Source organism: Antennarius striatus, chromosome 11, assembly GCF_040054535.1.
Source record: "Antennarius striatus isolate MH-2024 chromosome 11, ASM4005453v1, whole genome shotgun sequence".
Lineage (NCBI taxonomy): Eukaryota > Metazoa > Chordata > Actinopteri > Lophiiformes > Antennariidae > Antennarius > Antennarius striatus.
Genome location: NC_090786.1, coordinates 16722816 through 16742217, shown reverse-complemented (window position 1 = coordinate 16742217; position 19402 = coordinate 16722816). Strand labels below are relative to the sequence as shown.

Genomic DNA, 19402 nt, shown 5'->3' with positions numbered 1-19402 from the left:
TATCATCAGTTTGGTTTCCGAAGTATTTACAAAACACACTTTACACACAAATCTGTTATGAAGATGTGTATTCTGATATGTCAAGGTTCGATAAGTACCGAATACCGCATTTCATGGGGCTTTGACTTGCGGCTGATAAAAAGAACTGGCCTCTCTTGTCCCGAATCTCCCTGTGTTAATACAGCCCCAAGCCCCACCTGAGAAGCATCAGTCTGTACAACAAGGTCCAGACTTGCCAACACCAGGTGGCTACATATCACTTCTTTAAGCCTGTGGAATGTAACCTCACATTGCTTGGTCCACCGGATGAGTTTTTTGTCTTTTGTTTTGGTCAGTTCAGTCAATGGATAGGCAATGTCTACAAAATCTGGCACAAACCGATACCGGTACCAGCCAATGAGGACCAGAAAGGACCTCACTGCTTTCCGTGTTTGAGGAACTGGACAGTTCTGAACTGCCACCACCTTGTCCACCTGTGGTCTCAAACCATCAGGACCAATGCTGTAGCCAAGATACTGGACCTCCAATGGCACACTTAGAACCATTAACTGTTAGCCCAGCTTGCTGAATTTGCTCCAGGACAGTGTCAAGGTGATGCAGGTGCTGCTTCCATGAACGACTGTAAACAATCACATTATCCAGGTATGCTGCTGCAAACTCTTCACAGCCCCGCAACGCCTTGTCCATGATACGCTGGAATGCTGCTGGCACCCCCTGAAGACCAAAAGGCATGGCTGTAAATTCAAAGAGCCCAAAGGGTGTCCTAAAGGCAGTGAGTGGTCTTGCTTCTTTGGCTAGCGACACCTTCTAATAACCTTTGCTAAGGTCCAAAGTAGACTAGAATCTGGCAGGACCTAGCCAGTCCAAGAGGTCATCAATGCGAGGAAGGGGGTAACAGTCAACACGGGAAATGCGGTTTACTTTCCTGAAGTCCACACAAGGGGCGCATGTCTCCACTTTTCTTTGGTACGAGCACCATCGGACTGCTCCAAGCACTCTCTGAGGGCACTATCACCCCCAACCGCAGCATAGCATCTACTTCCTCTTTTAAGGTGCCCAACAAGCGTTATGGAATATGATACATGTGTTGCCGGATTGGTGTGGGGTCCTGCAGATGGATGTTATGCTCCACCACTGAAGCCAGCCCTGGTTTCTTGGTGAACAGTCCTGGTGTATTTAACACCTGCTCGACCTCTGCCCTTCTCACCATCGACAGATGACTAAGGTTTGGCTTGGACTCCTCCTCTTTATCAAAGTGAAAACATGATTTCCTCATCCTCCATTTTGCATACCAGCCCAACAGTCTGCTTTCTCTCTCTCCATGCCTGGAGGAGGTTCATGTGGAATATTTGATTAGCTCTCCCTTTCTCCTCCATGTTAACTTCATAAGTAACACTTGACGTACCACTTCAAATGGGCCCTGCCACTTCGCAAGCAGCTTGTGTTCTGAGGAGGGCAGTAGCAATAACACCTTCTGGCCAGGTGTATACTCCCTCTCTCTGCTGTGGCGGTCATGCCACCTTTTTTGGACCTTTTGGGCTTCAGCCATCTTCTCTTTCACCGACACTGCATATTGGGTTATTTTTTCCTCTCATTTGGAGGACATAAGAGATCACATTTTTGGGGGTAGAAGTTGATGGCTCCTCCCACGTCTCTCTCAGTACATCCAGGGGGCCCTCTGACCACTTGTCCATATAACAGTTCAAATGGGGAAAACCCAGTAACAGCTTGCGGCACTTCTCTGTGCGCAAACAGGAGGTATGCAAGCCAGGCATCCCAGTCCTTTCCAGTTTCATTAACAAGTCTTCTAAGCATTCGCTTGAGGATCTGGTTGAAACGCTCCACCAACCCATCTGTTTGAGGATGATATGGAGTACTGCGTATTGCCTTAATGCCCAAAAACTTGTAAGTGTGCTTTAACAATGTGGAAATGGAATTTGTTCCCTGGTCAGTGATTATTTCTTTAGGAATGCCTACTCGTGTAATTAGCTGTCCTAGTGCTTTAGCTACCTGTTTGGCTTTTATTGATCGAAGAGGAAATGCCTCAGGGAAGCGAGTTGCTTCCTATTTTATACAGCCGCTGATCTACCAATACAAACTCCTTCTTCGTCTCTGCTTCCAAACCCTTCTCAGCTCTGTCAAACAGTCCTGCCAAGCTGCAATCCTCCCTCTGAAGTTGCACAAAATCCTTTCCTACAGACTGCTCAGATGGCAGTAGTGTTTCTAACTTCCTCTCTGTCCCCATCTGCTTACCCTCCCTGTGCTGACGCTTTGACTTTTGACCTCTTCTAGGAAAATCCTCTCCCTCAGTACAGACATCCCAATAAGGCAGCTCCTGCAACCATTGATCAGTACTAGTCTGCACCAAACCCTTGGCCTGGCTGAGTATCACTGCCATACTCTGCTGCTGTGCTGCCCTCAGTAGCTCTGCCACCATGGGAATATCAGTTCCCAGCACATCATCATAGGAAAGCACTCCAACAACGCCAACCTGAAGCCTGAATTTCTCACCCTGCATTGTCAACATAGTTTTAGTTGTTTGATATGGTCTCACATCCCCATGCACACACTCAATTTGCACAACTGAACCACACTCATGCATACCAATGACCCCCCCTTTAATCAGTGTGTGCTGCTAGTGTCAATCAAAGCTCTAAATGCTTTACCATTCACCTCAACATCACACAACCGCTCTTTCTGATGAGGTAAAGGGGGCTTTGGGTATGCTTCAAAAAGTAGCCTTACTTTTGCGAAACATGCAGTGAGCTGCTTTATGACCCAACTTCCCATATGAACAACATCGGATCTCTTTTTTGTCATTATGAAATGTGTGTAAATTACTTTTATTTGTGTGGTCCCTGCTACCATTACGTAGCAGTACTTCAGTATGCATCCCAAACTTACCAGATCTAGCAGAACCACTATCAGCTGCGTTATAGAGGGTCCCTGGATCCTGACAAGCTGGCATGTAGATTTTGACCAGCTGGACGACATCACTTGCGGACTTTGGATCTCTTTCCCACACCCACACTCTTATCTCCGGTGCAAGCGTGTGCAGGAACTGCTCCATAACCATCACATCAATCAGTCTCTACTGTATGTTGCTCCGGAAGAATCCACCTCCTGGCCATCTCTCGAAGACGCACGTACAGTTCAAGTGGAGATCCGGCGGCTTTCACCTTCGCATCTCTGAGGTGGCGGCAGTAAGTGTCTCCATTTATTTCATACTTGGCCAGAATTGCTTGTTTTACTTGGCCATAATCGTGAACTGAGGCAATGTCCATGGCCACATAAGCTTCTCTTGCCTTTCCGGTGAGTAGACTAATCAGCCGATTAGCCCAGTCAGTTCTCGGCCAACTACAGGTTACAGCCATTCTTTCAATTGTTGCCAAATAAACTTCAATCTCATCTGCGTTTGTTAGTTTTGGTAGTGAGAGTTTATGTCCGAACGTCACCGGTACTCCACCTTGAGGTACCTGATTGGTTGGGAGCCCTCTTCCATCACCCTACAGCATAAATGACGTAGGACTCGAGCCTCCGCCGACAGCCCCTCCCACAGCATCACGATGATCCTCTCTCGACATAGCTGTGTTCCGTCAGTGTCCTTTCCAAAACTTTCAAACGAGCTTCCCTTTTCTCCTCCCGTTGCTCACTTTGTCTGATTGTCCATTTTAACAGATCTGCCAACTTTAACATCATGAGCTGCAGGTCTTGGTGCTCTGGCGGTTCCACTTCCACGTCACCTTTCGGTCCGTATTTCCGCGGTGTCTCCAGTCCACTCCATAACAGCTCCTGTATCGGTTCAGCTTGCTCCACCGCCAGTCTCACTGTCCTGCGCGTTTTTGCTCCTGGATCCGTCATTGACAGCATATTCCTATCCTTGTGCCAACGTGTTTGTGTGTTTGTCTGTTGCGCACTGTCGTTCCCAAAACCGCTGCCATCACTTGTCAAGGTTCAATTAGTAGGATGGAAACTCCGGACCCCGGTTTAGCAAAATACTGCCTTTTATTCAATATTCCTGCAATCACTGTGACAAAACATGCTACCTGAAGAGCTCCTCACGGAGAGGTCCTCACACCTGAGCCATACCTCCCTACTTATAGCTTCCCCACAGGTACTCTAATTATCTCTCCACACTCACAGACAGAAAACTAATAAACCAGCCTAATATACTATAGCTAAGCTCTATTGAAAAAGATGCAATGATAGAGAAACATTATAAACAATAAGAGTGAGCATTATGCATAAATTGATTGGCCAATCGAAGATCAAAATAAGCTGCAGTAGTCCTTTAAATACACAAAGTAATTCCCCAACTTGTAAATCTAAATAACACAAAGAATACACCAACTGTACAAATTCTTTATTATGCAACATAATATCAACATGATATAAAGTATTGGCGTATGTATGGGCGTATGTATGTGTGTGAGTGCTTGTATGGATGCGTGCGTATGTGAGTGTTACACTGACATGGCGTCAGGCCCGTGGTAAACTCCCATTAGATGATATTTGAGTTTTGAAAAGACCATTTTTTTTAATTAAACTTCTTTAATCATGGTGGAGTTTCCAGATCCCTTTGAAGTTTCCACACCAAGTTAATTTTTTTCCAAAATAAATAAATTAATGCGACATATATTATTATATATACTCAACAAAAATATAAACGCAACACTTTTGTTTTTGCTCCCATTTTCCATGAGATGGACTTAAAGATCTATAATTCATTTCAGATACACAATATTACCATTTCTCTCAAACATTGTTAACAAATCTGTCTAAATGTGTGATAGTGAGCACTTCTGCTTTGCTGAGATAATCCATCCCACCTCTCAGGTGTGCCACATCAAGATGCTGATCTGAGATCATGATTAGTGCACAAGTGTACCTTATACTGCCCACAATAAAAGGCCACTCTGAAATGTGCAATTTTGTCTCACAGCAAAATGTCACAGATGCCACAAGCATTGAGGGAGCGTGCAATTGGCATGCTGACAGCAGGAATGTCAACCAGATCTGTTGCTCGTGCATTGAATGTTCATTTCTCCACCATAAGCCATCTCCAAATGCGTTTCAGAGAATATGACAGTACATCCGGCCAGCCTCACAATTGCAGACCATGTGTAACCACACCAGCCCAGGACCTCCACATCCAGCAGGTTCACCTCCAAGATCGTCTAAGACCAGACACTCAGACAGCTGTTGAAACAATTGGTTTGCATAACCAAACAATTTCTGCACAAACTGTCAGAAACCGTCTCAGGGAAGCTCAACTGCATGCTCGTCGTCCTCATTGGGGTCTTAACCTGACTCCAGATCGTCGCCGTAAGACTTGAGTGGGCAAATGCTCACATTTGATGGCGTCTGGCACGTTGGAGAGGTGTTCTTGACTTGATGTGCTTGACCGGTGTATACGACAGTGTGTACCGTTTCTCATTAATATCCAGCAACTTCGCACAGCCATTGAAGAGGAGTGGACCAACATTCCACAGGCCACAATTGACAATCTGGTAAACTCTATGCAAAGAAGATGTGTTGCACTGCATGAGGCAAATGGTGGTCACACCAGATACTGATTGTTTCTGAGTCCCCAGGCCCCCAATAAAGCAAAAAACCTGCACATTTCAGAGTGGCCTTTTATCGTGGGCAGTATAAGGTACACCTGTGCACTTATCATGATCTCAGATCAGCATCTTGATGTGGCACACCTGTGAGGTGGGATGGATTATCTCAGCAAAGCAGAAGTGCTCTCTATCACACATTTAGACAGATTTGTTAACAATGTTTGAGAGAAATGGTGATATTGTGTATCTGGAATGAATTATATATCTTTAAGTCCATCTCATGGAAAATGGGAGCAAAAACAAAAGTGTTGCGTTTATATTTTTGTTGAGTGTATATAATTGAGCGAAATATAGAGATAGCATTATGGTCTCATGTATAGCATACCAGCACTACTAGCTGAGCCATTGCGCAATCCATGGTGAGGCTTGGCTGGGTGTTGCCTTACTGCAGGTCTCTTCTCAGTATTTCAGTGGTAAATATGAAAATTCAGCGATTTTGAGTAAAAATAACCTAAAATTGGTGACGTTAAACGGAAAATAACTATAATTCACATCACTGGAGAAATATAACCATTTAATTTATTTCTTCCATTTTTCATTATTGTCTTTTATGATGGCACGTGAGGTCATGCCTCGCCTGCCTCCCCTGACTGCACGTCACTGTATACCAGGTGCCGGGAAGAAAGCAAATACAAATGTGTAAGATTTATTCTCTTCTACCGTTCAAACAACTGGGGTAAAAATAAGTTTCTTTGAAATTAAAATCTACCAGCACCACTTCACAACATCCCCAGATTTGTGATCTCTTCCATATTGGTTCCATTACAAAGCAATTAGAAAGCAAACCAAAAGTAATCTGAATGCTAAGCAAACCAATCCAGACAGTATCACCCCGATAGACAGGAAACCGTGCTGTTTCATCCAGTATAAACACATCTGAGATCCACCGGTGTTTCAAATCTCCTCCCATTGGTTCATCTGAACCAGTCAACAGGTTCATATGATGAAGGTAGGTTGTTCAAATGGACAATGGTAAAAATGGCCTAACATTACATTTTTAATTGGCCTAAATCAAAAACATTATTGCATTGCAACCAATCACGAGTTCTCATTTGTAAAGGAAAGTCAACATTCTGCGTTCAGGCCTTACTTCTGTTTCAAGGAACTGTCCAGATATGTCTGCATGCTCTGCCGGTGCAGTGGCGTGAAGCAGTAGCTGATGGCTTGCTCCACCTCCTGAATCCGTCTGTGGAAACGGTCCCGGTCCCTTGCTATCTCTTCCCAGGGTCCTTTACGAGATGCCTGCTGAGCAAACCTCCAGGAACGCATGACATGGACTTGGACGACAGGAGAAAACCGCACCTTTTTGGGGTTGGCGCCGACAATGCCATCCTGCTGTGGCAGGGTCCTGGGTGTCCGTCCAGGTCGGATCCAGGGCACTTCTGTCTTGTCTGGGTGGGTGTGATGCTTTACGTGTCTCTCCTGCAGGGAGGGGTTTGTGACTTGTGACATTTTAAGCCTTTGTACTTCCTTTTGAAATTTTTTGTGCTTTGCCTGTGGGTTTTTTGTACTGTAAACATCAGTAGCATCTGGACATATTTCAGACCGGGGTGGCGTCGGAAACGTCTGGAGGCAGGCCTTAAAGTTTAGTGGGTAGTACAGGTCACCCTTCAAAAAGAGGGATTTCCACAGCTGCTCCTCTTCTTCATCATCTTCCTCAAGTGGAAGATGGGGGCTGACTTCCTTCTCCTCGTTGGCAGGAAGTGAGGCCTGCTGTTTGGAGGGGTTTGTAGCCAATGTGCCACTGCTTTGGCTTGCGGTGAAGCACATGGGATTGTATGGGTCAGAACTGGTGAACAGCTCCAGGAGCTTCTCGTTGTGCTCGTCAATGTCGTCGGCCAATCCATCAGAATCTGACCAGCTGCTTGAACTGCTTTCAGTGTCGGAGAGATTGACCCAGATATTCAGGCCCTTGGGCCCAATTTCCTCTCTGACCTTTCTGACGCCAATCCTTCTCTCCTCCTGTCTCAGCTTCTCATGGTGCAGCACCTCCTCTCTGACTTTGGCCTGCTCCTGTTTCTGCTCCAAGAGTGCCAAATAGGCCTTTTTCTGCAATTAAAAAGAAGTTCAACAGCAAGTACTTTGCGCTATGGAAAATGCAATTTTTTTTTTTTTTTTAAAGTACTCATACTTTCATTACTACTTGATTTAAAAGCATTGCTACCACCCTATAACATGACACCCGAAGTTTGTACCAGTCCATGGGGAGGATGACTACTGCTGTAATCAAAGCTGATGGAGATGACTATTGACAGGTTGTGACACAATCTACTCTAACCAAAATGCAGATACACAGTGGTGTAATTTCCCATCCCTCAAGTGTGAAAACATATTGTATAATGTGCATTCATGGATTATACTAAAGATATAATTTAGATGTTGATGGAGGAAAGTCATGGTAGTTATAATTACAATTACCCTTTCACCCGAATACAGTATTCCCTCACTTATTCACGCTTCAAGATGCGCAGCTTCACTACACTGCAGATTTTTAAAAATACACATATACAGTATATTGTCATCGATGAAATGAAAGTTTCATCTCATCGAGGACAAGGGAGAGAGTGTGAGGCAAGGAGCAAGTGTCTCCCACGAGCTGTAATTACGTGAGACCGTACGCACATTCTATTGGATGACAGCATCGGTTTCTGCACTTCGTTTCGAGACCCACGGGTCCTCCTGCAAGTATACAACATATACATGTGCATGTTTAATCCTGTATGGGAGAGTGTAAAGAGAATTTCCCGTCTTCGGGACTAATAAACTATGATTCATTTTCTTTACTTTTGCTTTGTGAAGTGGAATATTTTCTTTGTGAAACCATTGAAATGGCTCTGCAACTTCTAAGGCAGTTTAAATGTCAATATGGGGAGGGTTCATAGGCATTCAAATTACACGTTCATTCATTCTTTCATTCATCTTCTTACCGCTTCATCCTGCGGGGAGCTGGAGCCTATCCCAGCTGACTGAGGGCGTGAGGTGGGGAAAACTCCGGGTGCGATGCCAGTGCACAGTGGAACTACACAGAGACACTGACAAGCATGCACACACAGACACACTCACTCCTATGGGCAATTTGGAATTACCAATTAACCTGAAGCACATGTTTTTGGAAGTGGGGAGAAGCTGGAGAACCCGGAGAGATCCCACGCAGAAAGGGGAGAACATGCAAACTCCACACAGAGCGGGACGTGAACCCAGAACCGCCTTGCTGTGTGGCGACAGCGCTACCAACACGTGAATAATATTTGGTCACTATATCGCGGATATTTGTTTTTTGTGGGTGGTCCTAGATCACATTTAACTGCAAGCAATGAGGGATTACTGTGTTAAAAAAAAAACTGTATGAAGCTACCTACTACTGACAAGAAAACAACATCAAATCTTACCCCCTCCTCCTCCTTTTTGTTTGCATGCCACTTGTAAAGCCATTTAGCGAGATACAGGATGGGGTCTGCAGGCTGACGCTCGGCCACTTCAGCAAGTCCCTCAGCCAGACATATCCCCAGATGTTTTTTTACATACTCAGAATCCATGTTACTTTTCTACTTGGAAAATTGAAAAAAAAAATAAACATTGTGAACAGGAACAATAAAACACAGTGCAAGCTGATGTTGTTTATGTTAACTTACTTTATATAATAAAGGAAAGATTTGCTTGTGTGTTTAACTTTGTTTGATGTTGTTTCATGAAATACCTATTTCATCCCACTTCAAAGCGGTGATGTATTGTAAAGGTCAGTGTTTGTTCATCCGTTCGTTCATTTGTATGTACACCAAATATTTTCACAACCGTTGCAGATAGAAAAATGAAACAAAAAGCACATTACTCAGGCAGCAAAGGGGATGAAAATGAAATGATGACCTTGACCATGAGAAAATTAGGTCAAGGTCAAATTTAAACTTTTGTACACACAGGAACCGGATAAGACAGAAAGATAAGGGTGTAAGACCATAGATCAAAGCTAGTGCTTTGATCTACCTATGCACTACCTTTGATCTATGGTCAAATATAGTGCATAGCTTTGACCTGAAAGGCCAAAACTATGCACTTGTCAGGTACTACTGTCATGGTACCCTGACCTACCCATCGCAGGATGTTGCAGTCTCTGACTGCCTTGTTTAATATGTAACGACACCTCTATCGAATCTTATTCTTCACTATAGCTGTGCAGAAACAAACCTCTCATGAGTCTAGGTCAAAGCACAAGGAGAATGAACAAAGGAGATAGCACAAAGTGAGATCAAATGAGAGAAGAGTAGGTCAGTCTGACTTGACGGTCTAGTGGTCTAGGTCAAAAATGTCACCTGGACTGATTTCTAGTATTCCACACAGCATCTTTTTCTTTGTAGTTTTTCAGCTACAAAGAAAAATATCAAACGGCTGATTAATTAATTGTAAAAGTAAACATATTTCCAAAGAATTAATAACTAAAAACATTTGAATGAAAAATTTGTATGCACAAAAAATACATCACAATTGACTGTGATGTGTATGTAACAGGCTCCAAACTGGTTGCAGCTTGTTTTGACACAATAATTGGTAGTGAATTTAGTGATATTTTCTTGTGACCGTTGTGCTTTTTGCTTACAGTTGGTCCATAAGGAGTTGAGCAGTGATTCCTTTGTATCTAAATTATTATTCTTTACTGGATCGTTCACATCTTTCCGTTTTTATAACCTGAACATCTAGAACAAATCTTTATCATTTGACGTTTCATCAGCTGTTAAAGATTTCCAAAGGTCCAAAGATCCTAAGATTTCAAAGGTCCAAAGGTTTCAAAGGTCCAAAGGTTTCAAAGGATTTTTGTTTTGATTTTTTTTATTGCGCATAGACGAGCAGGCTCTAGCTTCTTGTCTAAGCAAGTGTTTTTGTTTTTTGTGTGTTTTTGTGTCTTATTTTTACTCTTTTTTATAAAGTGAATTGCACTAGGTTAGTGTTCTACAGTCGCTGATCTCCTTCAGATTACACTGTCCACACAAGGTGTAGTCTACCTGTGTGCTTCTACCTCCACTCTTAGAGGTCACCTCTTCTGGAAGAAAGTATTCACAATAGTAATTTCCATCATTTTTTCTAAGTCAACAAATATCTATCCTTCTGTATTCCTCTCCTGAATACCAAACCTGCCCATCACCTCCTCATTACCTCTGTTTCCTGCACCAACATGTCCATTGAAGTTTACACCAATGACAACTCACTCACTTCTAGGTATGCTCTGCATCACTTCATCAAAGTCCAACCAGAATTTCTCCTTCTCCTCCAGCTCACATCCTACCTGTGGAGCATACATACTAACAACATTGAACATCATACCTCTGATTTCTAGCTTCAGACTCATTACTCTATCTGACAATGTTTTTACCTCCAGGTCAGTTCTAACAAACTCCTCCTTCAAGATAACTCCTACTCAGTTTCTAGATAGAACATCTTGAACCCTGCTCCTAAACTTCTAACCTTGCTACCTTTCCACCTGGTTTCCTGGACACACAGTATGTCTACCTTCCTCCTCTGCATCATGTCTACCAACCTTCTACCTTTTCCTGTCATAATTCCAACATTCAGCATCCCTACTCTCAGTCCTATACTCTTGGCGTTCCTCTTCTCTCTCTTCCTACAAACACACTCTCCTTTTCTCCTTCTTCGACCAACAGTAATCCAATTTCCACCGGCACCCTGTAGGTGAACAGCACCAATTTTGGTTGGTGTTAACCTGGGCCTCGACCGAACCAGTATGGAAGTCATAGATTTGATTTGCAAATTTGATTTGGCAAAAGTTTTACATTGGATGCCCTTCCTGACACAACCCTCTGAATTTTACCGCCACAATAAGACACTGGCTTGTGCCCTCTTGCGACTACCTTCCAGCCAAACGATTATTAATGAAGGAATTACTGTCATCGATACACCCTGTGTACTTGTACTTGGTTATTTGCAAATGGATCTTAACATTCATCAGTAATGGATTGCTTGAAGTTTACAGGTCTGATCCCATGGTTATTTAATTCTGACTTTAATTTTACTTTAGTATTTGGCATTTTATGCCTATTGATTTTTGTCTGAAATGAAAGCAGACTTTTTTTTATTTTGAAGTATCAGAAAAAATACCATCTTTTAATTTAATATTTACATTCTGTTGAATACAGGTCAATAGTTTGTCCTTCTATGACTTACAATGAAGAAACAAAAAAATAAAATATGTGCAGTTTCATCAGGAAAATAAATAATGTCAATGAATCAGTTTGCTCCTGTGATTGTTCTTTGCATGACCTTGGAGCCATGGGAGGTATGCCATCTTCTCATTGTTCTTGCTTTCAAAAGCAAAAAACTTTCATAATTTTAACAAAATGAATTTTATGAGTATGTTGGCATTTACAAGTAATTATTATCAATGATATTTATTGTTAATGCACACCTGTATGAAGTTTATTGATGTCCAATTTATGGACAACAAGGTGGAGTGTCTACAAAAATGCTCTCCAGGCTTAAAGTTTATTGGAAATATCCGTCCCTTCTTTTTTTACAATAGCCATCCATTAAACAAGTAAGGGATGTCTGCATGTGCCACAGAGGTCCCAGATCTTTATAGCCCTCTGTTAAGTGATTATCCAATGCAGAAATCAATACTGTTTAATGGATCAGATGGGGAACTAATAAAAAAGATCTTAATTGATTATGCTGATGGCATGTCTTTACAGACTTTCATGTGTTAAGGTTAAGGTTACATCAGAGCAGAAGTTGAAGAGATCCAACCTTTCATTGCATAGCTTAAAATAGAATCCTCTACCATGGTTTAGAGAGTACCAAACAGCATTGTGATGAATAAAAACACCTTAATAAATGATTATCAGGCCTCCACTATGAAATACTGCATTCCGTTTGCTCAATTTTGTGGATATTCTTTGCAATTATTAGATACAAACATGTTTATATCATGTCCAATTTACATTCAGTTATTATTTCTGATTCCATTGGATATTTCACCATTTTTGTGTCTTTAGTCTCAATATCCCTCTGTATTTGCCATGGGCAGACCGTGGCACAAGACTAAAAATGGCCATGCTTTTCCACGCTTCATCATCTGAGGTTTATGTCAGACCCAGACAGTCATCTGGAAAGGTCAACGCTTCGCTAAAAGATTTAAATCACCCCGCAGAAGAAAGATTCACCTTGACAGGCGGAACCTGAGAACTCGTAAATAGGAATACAAACAGAAACTCATTCATCTTTGCTTAAAGTAAGGATGTATGGACCATTACATTTCAAAGAAGCTGTCATACACAGTGATGTTTCAGAGAATGAACCTTTCTATGTAATTATTTACTTGTACAGTATATGAATTATTTTTACTGTAATTTTTAAGCTCTAAAACAAAGTGAACAAGGGACAGTTATTGGCATCATCATGTTTCTAAATTCGACTTGACAGGATAAGTGTGGCAAAACAAACTGTTGATATATGGATGTTATTATTTGATGAATCACTTTAGTGCTTCGTTGTTCTATATTCATCCAGTTGTGAGCTGCATGTGGAAATATTTTCTTTTTTTCACAAGATTTGTCATCTTATTATATTAATGCCATGGCCACGCCTTTTGATGAATGCAGGAACTAAAGCACGTATTCAGCTGCTTTTGAGGACAAATGGGACCTTTGAAAAAAAAATCCTTTCTCTTTACTGTTTATTAATATACTTAAAAAGATGAATGTGAAATGGGGAAACTTACAGCAAGGCCTATGCATCATAATATATTTGCTCGCAGAAGTGAAGAATAATGAAACTATTTTCAGCTATAAAGCCATGCTTGAATAATATGTCTGCTGCAAAGTGCTACAAAGTAAGAACTATTACAAGGTGGTTACTTTTTATAATCTTTTTGGAAAAGACAGTCATAAATATTTGTAGGTTTTTTTTCTTTATCTTATGAAAGTTATTATAATGTGTATTCCAATTCTCTGCATGTGTGATTTGTTTTGTTCAAGCACTGTGGTGACTGGTGGGTTTATTATTGATTCATTCCATTGATAAAACTGTAGCAACAATAGCTTTCCAGTGTTCATAGTTGAATAATTATTTGAATCAAAATATTTGAGAATCTTTTGGCTGTGATGGCGTCTTTGAGACACTACTAGGTCTCCATTAGCAGTATGCTTTAAACTTTACAATTTAATTACAATTAGCCTAGCAGGAACCAGTGGAAATTCCACGATAAAACAATAATATCAGACTTTATTTGTTTTCTTTTTGTTCTTCGCCGTCACAAGAAAACATACTGCTGTGTCCGACGAAGCCGTAATGGCTCCGTGTGTGTGGGACGGACGAACGCGAAGACAAAAGCTGCTTTGGTGTTACAGTCCGGCCATCCAGGTAGATGCCGGCTTTGTTAGTTTGGTCCTGTTGAATAAAGCATCGGGGTTCCCGACACGACAACGTGAGGTCCGTCACAATCAAAGAATATAAACCACTATGTTTGACGACGCCAAAATGGCTCCTTAAGTGAGAGACATGAACAAATGTGAAGACCGATGCTAACGGCCTGAACTTCCGGGTAGTCTCCGTAAGAGTGACAGCGTGACATTTTCAAGTGAGCTTATTCAAATATGAAGGTGGGGATTTGTTTATAATCTATTTCCATTCATACAACTGAAGATGGGTATTGTTGGGTTGAAACCTACTTTTTTTTAGTCAGTTCAACTTCAGATTTTTTTTATGTTTAAGTTCCACAAATTATTGTTGAAGATGGTTGTGAGTGCGAGCTGGGCCATTGGGGACAGAGGGACATAATCAGTTGAGCTCATTTGGATATTCATGTATTGGTGATCATTAAACAGGAAGCTATGCATGCACTTATGAATTCACATGAGCCTGATCCATTGTTCCCTAAGGCCATATATGCAAACTACAACTGTAATTGGACAAATATGTATGAGCATTACTAATGGGATAACTATTGGAAGTGCAATAGCACATGATATGGGTGGTCATCGTTCACTTATTGAAAGGTCAGTGGTTCAAGCCCCAGTCCTCATGCTGATGTGTCCATGAGGGATGGGCCAAAGGCAGAAAAAAAAGTAATTGGATTACTTAAATACGCTGCAAATGAACGTGCTATAAAAATTAACGCAGTTAATCGCGAGTGGCAAATTTGGCCCATTGAGGGACCCATAGGCTGCAGTGACGTCGCTTCGTACCTGCGCCACTAGTCAAAAGCAGGGTGACTGACAACAGAGATGGACGCGGACCTTTGGGCGGAATGTTTATTTCTAAAAAGAACAAAGACAGGACTATCAACAAAAACGCAGTGTTCCGTCAGTCTGCCCCAGGGCAGCTGTGGCTAAACAATTAACTTACCATCACCAAGTATGAATGAGGAGTGAATGAATAATGGATCCCATGTAAAGCGTCTTTGAGTGTCCAGAAAAGCGCTATATAAATCTAATCCATTATTATTATTATTGTTATTATTATTATTATTATTAGTAGTAGTAGTAGTAGTAGTAGTAGTAGTATTTGTACCTTTTGTAAAAGATAATTTTCATATCACCGAAGCAGCTCAAGCCTAACGTATCATTTAAATGCAAAACATGTCAAGGACAGGGTTGTCTGTTGTCAGTTCCTGTAAAGTTAGCTTAGGAAAAGCCTGTTGGCATTTTGCTATTGTTGTTGCCTTATTTAGAGGCATGTTATACTATTCATTTTGAATTGCTGTATTGAGTCAGCTTTAGTATTCATTTTGATTGAGTCTGCTTATGTGCCTATTTGAGCCTTATTTTATTTCTGAATTTTATTTATTTTATTTGACTACATTCATATTGCATTTTTGAGAAATGTACCCGCCCTAATTGGTTTGCTGATGTGCTTGGCCTTTTTTCTTTTGAATTTTATTTATAAAGCACACGTAATATATAAAAATTTGGATTTCAAATTGTCTCTTCCTGGTGTATTCTATTGATTAGTCGTGCACTACAATTTTGTAATGTACTAGAATTCAAATCCTTTTTTTGGGTCCTTTAGCAGGTATGACATTAAAATGTGATTAATTACATTAATTAATTACAAATCCTGTAATTAATTCATTTTTTTAATCGCCTGACAGCACTAATCTTAATTAATAAGTTGTGATTTTTGTTGTAGGTCTAAGTATGTTTTTATTGAGAAAGCAAAATGAAGTGCAGACATCCACACTACCTATTGACAATCAATGCAACTTTTTTTTTATAACATTCTTCAGCATTGCAAGTTGTAAGTAGTTAAGACTAATAAGCTGCATAATACATGTTTTTTTTCTGCTAATCAAACTCGTTTATTTTTAGATGATTTTTTGAAAATAATTGAAGACTATTATTTCTCAGAGCTAGAATTGATAACCTTGGTGGAAGTCTGCACTTCATACAGAATATTATTGTAGCTTTTCTTTAAAATTTTGGGTAGAAGGATTTAAACTCCATTTGAGTACTCAATGAGATAGTTACTGTATAAGTGTAAACATGCCTTGACTGTCATTTCTCTTGTCTTGTTCTGCACAGGCCTTCCCATGTATATCCACCGGTATCTATGGTAAGCTCTATCACACTATTTCTGTTCCATAATTTTATTACAATTTTGTTTCTTTGAGAGTTTCATCAAAACAGTCTGCAACACTGAGTATTTCCCTCATTAAATGTAATTTATGTTGCTTCGTCTTTGAAGGATGCAGTTGAAGTATACAAACAAGTTCACCTTACACCTTGTTGCACAAAGACACAACCTAGTATAAGGTGAACAAAGTCTGGGCCCTGAACAATGATTGTGCTCCCTCTTGGGATCAGGCCTGTTATGCAGCAAGGCATCGTTGCCAAAGAGCAAGTGAGCTCATTAAACTTAAAGTCACATTGAAAACATGTCGAAGTAGTTGGTATAACCAGACTTATATTTATATGATGATGCCAAAAGATTGCAAATACAGGGAAACTATAGGAGTTCACGTGTTATAATAAATGAACTCTGCTGAGAATAAGTAAGTATTGTCATCTCTGTCCTGACATACTGCATACAGTGCATACAGCCATCCATTCACTTATCACGAGAGCTCTAATAAACGCGGTGGGTGCCGAGCATATCAAGGTTACTTATCTGGCTGTTTGTTTTTTTCCTTTTTTTTCTTTCTAACAGAAGATCCGCAGCACTGTAGCTTTGTAGAAGCAATCAGAACTACGGTAACCTTAATTTTAAATTGCCAGCAGGCCATACAAACACACACACACACACACACACACACACACACACACACACACACACACACACACACACACACAGAACCTACGAACACAGTTGGTTCAGAGAGGTTTTTTGTAAACTGAATTTTATTTTGTAAGTTGTTATTTATTGAATTCCAGTCTATAATCTGCATTTGAGGTCATTTAAATGTCATTACGACACACGCCCCCAGTCTGCTGGGATAGGCTCAAGCGCCCCGCGACCTGCGACAGCGGGCAAAAGTGGGTATAAAAAATGGATGGATAGATTAAAAGTGATTACTATTCTAAATACAACAGTACAATTCATTAAGATTTAACACGCGCTTCAGGTTAATTGGCTGGTCCCAAATTGACCATAGGTATGAGTGTGTGCCTGTGTGTTTGTCTGCGTCTCTGTGTGGCTCTGCGGCACACTGGCGTCATGCCTGGAGTTTCCCCTGCCTCACGCCCTAAGCCATCTAGGATAGGTTCCCCATGACCCGCCTCGGCAGATGAAGTAGTATAGAAGATGAATGAATTAACGAATTACAGGACATAAAATACTGGTATACCGTAGTTTTACTGTAATGTAAGTTTTACATGTCTACCTCTGCTGAATTAGCTTTAGAAGCTTAGTCAAGCTTTAAGCCACTGAGATATTCCACAACACTTGCGTGAATGACACTAATGCGCTTCCTTGTAATCAAAAGTCCAACACATCACTTTATACATGATTACTCTGATTTATTTCCATTAAGTTCCTCAGTTGACTCAACCAATAGTTAACAAAATAGCAAAATGTTCAGATTATAGTAATCAGCCTTAGCGTCAGTTAATGCTTCTGGAGCACCACCTAAGATTGTTGCCCTGCTCAAGCTGCTCTACAGCAACGCAGAACTGTGTCTGTATCAACAGCAGAGACTCTGAGTGGTTTTCAATCTCCAGTAGTGTTTGCCAAGGCTGCGTGGCCGCTCCTGACCTTTTTAACTGCAAATTGACCATATGATGTCCAGAGTCTGTGAGCGAATCCCAGGGGTGTCCCTCAGCAACCACCGGACTGATCTGGAGTATGCTGACGATACCATCCTGCTCAGCACATCCTACAGCCAGCTAAGAGATGCCCTGGGCATATACAGAGAAAAGGTAGAGAAGCTTGCCCTTCAAGTGAGCTGGACTAAAACCAAATTCATGCATGTTGATGACGGACCGTATCCACCTCCCCAGCAGCTCGGTGATGACACTGTGGAGCCTGTCAAGAGCTTTATGTATCTGGGGTCCATAGTGACGAACAATGGGAACCTTAAACCAGAGATTCTCTACAGAAGAGCTCTGGCAGCATCAGCTCTGCAGTCTCTCTGGAAGCCACTCTGGCGGCATCAGATCATCTCACACAAGACGAAGCTCCGAATTTACAACTCTGCCGTACTCTCCATCCTGCTCTACGGCTCAGAAACTTGGCCCTTAAACAACCCTGGCTGCCAGTATAGATGGCTTTGATAGCAGGGCTCTCAACCATCAAAAACATCAGGTGGTCCCAGCAGGTATCCAACGAAGTACAAGCAAACCTTGGTTTTCAAACGCTTTAGACATCAAACAAATCGGAATTCTACCCAAAAATTCAGAATTTTTTTGTCTTAGATGTCGAACAAAATTTGGATCTCGAACGCGAAATGAACACCTTTTTGGGGCAACCGTGGCTCAGTGGTATCACAGGTTGTCCAATGACTTAAGATTGGCGGTGTGATTCCCACTCCCGCCGAGTCATTTGTCGTTGTGTCCTTGGGCAAAACACTTTACCCTCCTTGCGTCCAGTGGGGCACTTGCTGGTGTGTGAATATGTGATTGTTCCGCTGGTGGTCAGAGGGGCCGTAGACACAGATTGGCAGCCATGCCTCCGTCAGTCTGCCCCAAGGCAGCTGTGGCTACATACGTAGTGTACCATCACCAAGTATGAATCAGAATCAGTTTTAATTGCCATTGTTTGTTAAAAAACACACAAGGAATTTGTTTTCGGCAGGTTGTGTCTCAAATTGTACATTCATACATTAAATTTAACTATGCTAAATACTATAAATAACTATACTAAATACAAAACACAAGACGAAAAAAGCAGTAGGTGGGGGGGGACACAATGTACAAGTACTGAGTGTATGTGTAGGTTGCAAGGACTGGAAGACAAATAATTTAAGATTTGCAGTTCAAGTGTCTTATGGCTTGGGGGAAGAAACTGTTCTTTAATCTGGTGGTTTTTGAGAGGAGGGCTCTGTAGTGCCTCCCAGAGGGTAGATTTTTAAATAGTCGGTGTCCAGGGTGTGATGGGTCTGAGATTATCTTCCCTGCCCGACTCCTAACTTTTGAGGAGTACAACTTTAGGAGGGAGGGCAGGGAGGTCCCAGTGATCTTCTCAGCAGACCTGATTGTCCTTTGCAGTCTTGTCCTGTCCCTTTGGGTGGCAGCACCGAACCAGACTGTGATGGAGGAACACAGAACTGATTCAATGACTGCCGTGTAGAACAGGACCAACAGCTCCCGTGGCAGGCCGTGCTTCCTCAGCTGTCTGATAAA

General features: G+C 41.6%; 1 protein-coding gene across 3 annotated transcripts in view; it reads left to right on the top strand.

The window, feature by feature from the left end:
• Positions 1 to 19402, top strand: part of macrod2 (mono-ADP ribosylhydrolase 2) — a 471756-nt gene that overhangs the window by 343535 nt on the left and 108819 nt on the right. For all 3 annotated transcript variants that reach the window (XM_068327322.1, XM_068327321.1, XM_068327320.1), the window contains exon 7: positions 16148 to 16178. In XM_068327322.1, coding sequence (XP_068183423.1) covers positions 16148 to 16178 — 31 coding nt within the window. The remainder of the gene's footprint in view (positions 1 to 16147; positions 16179 to 19402) is intronic.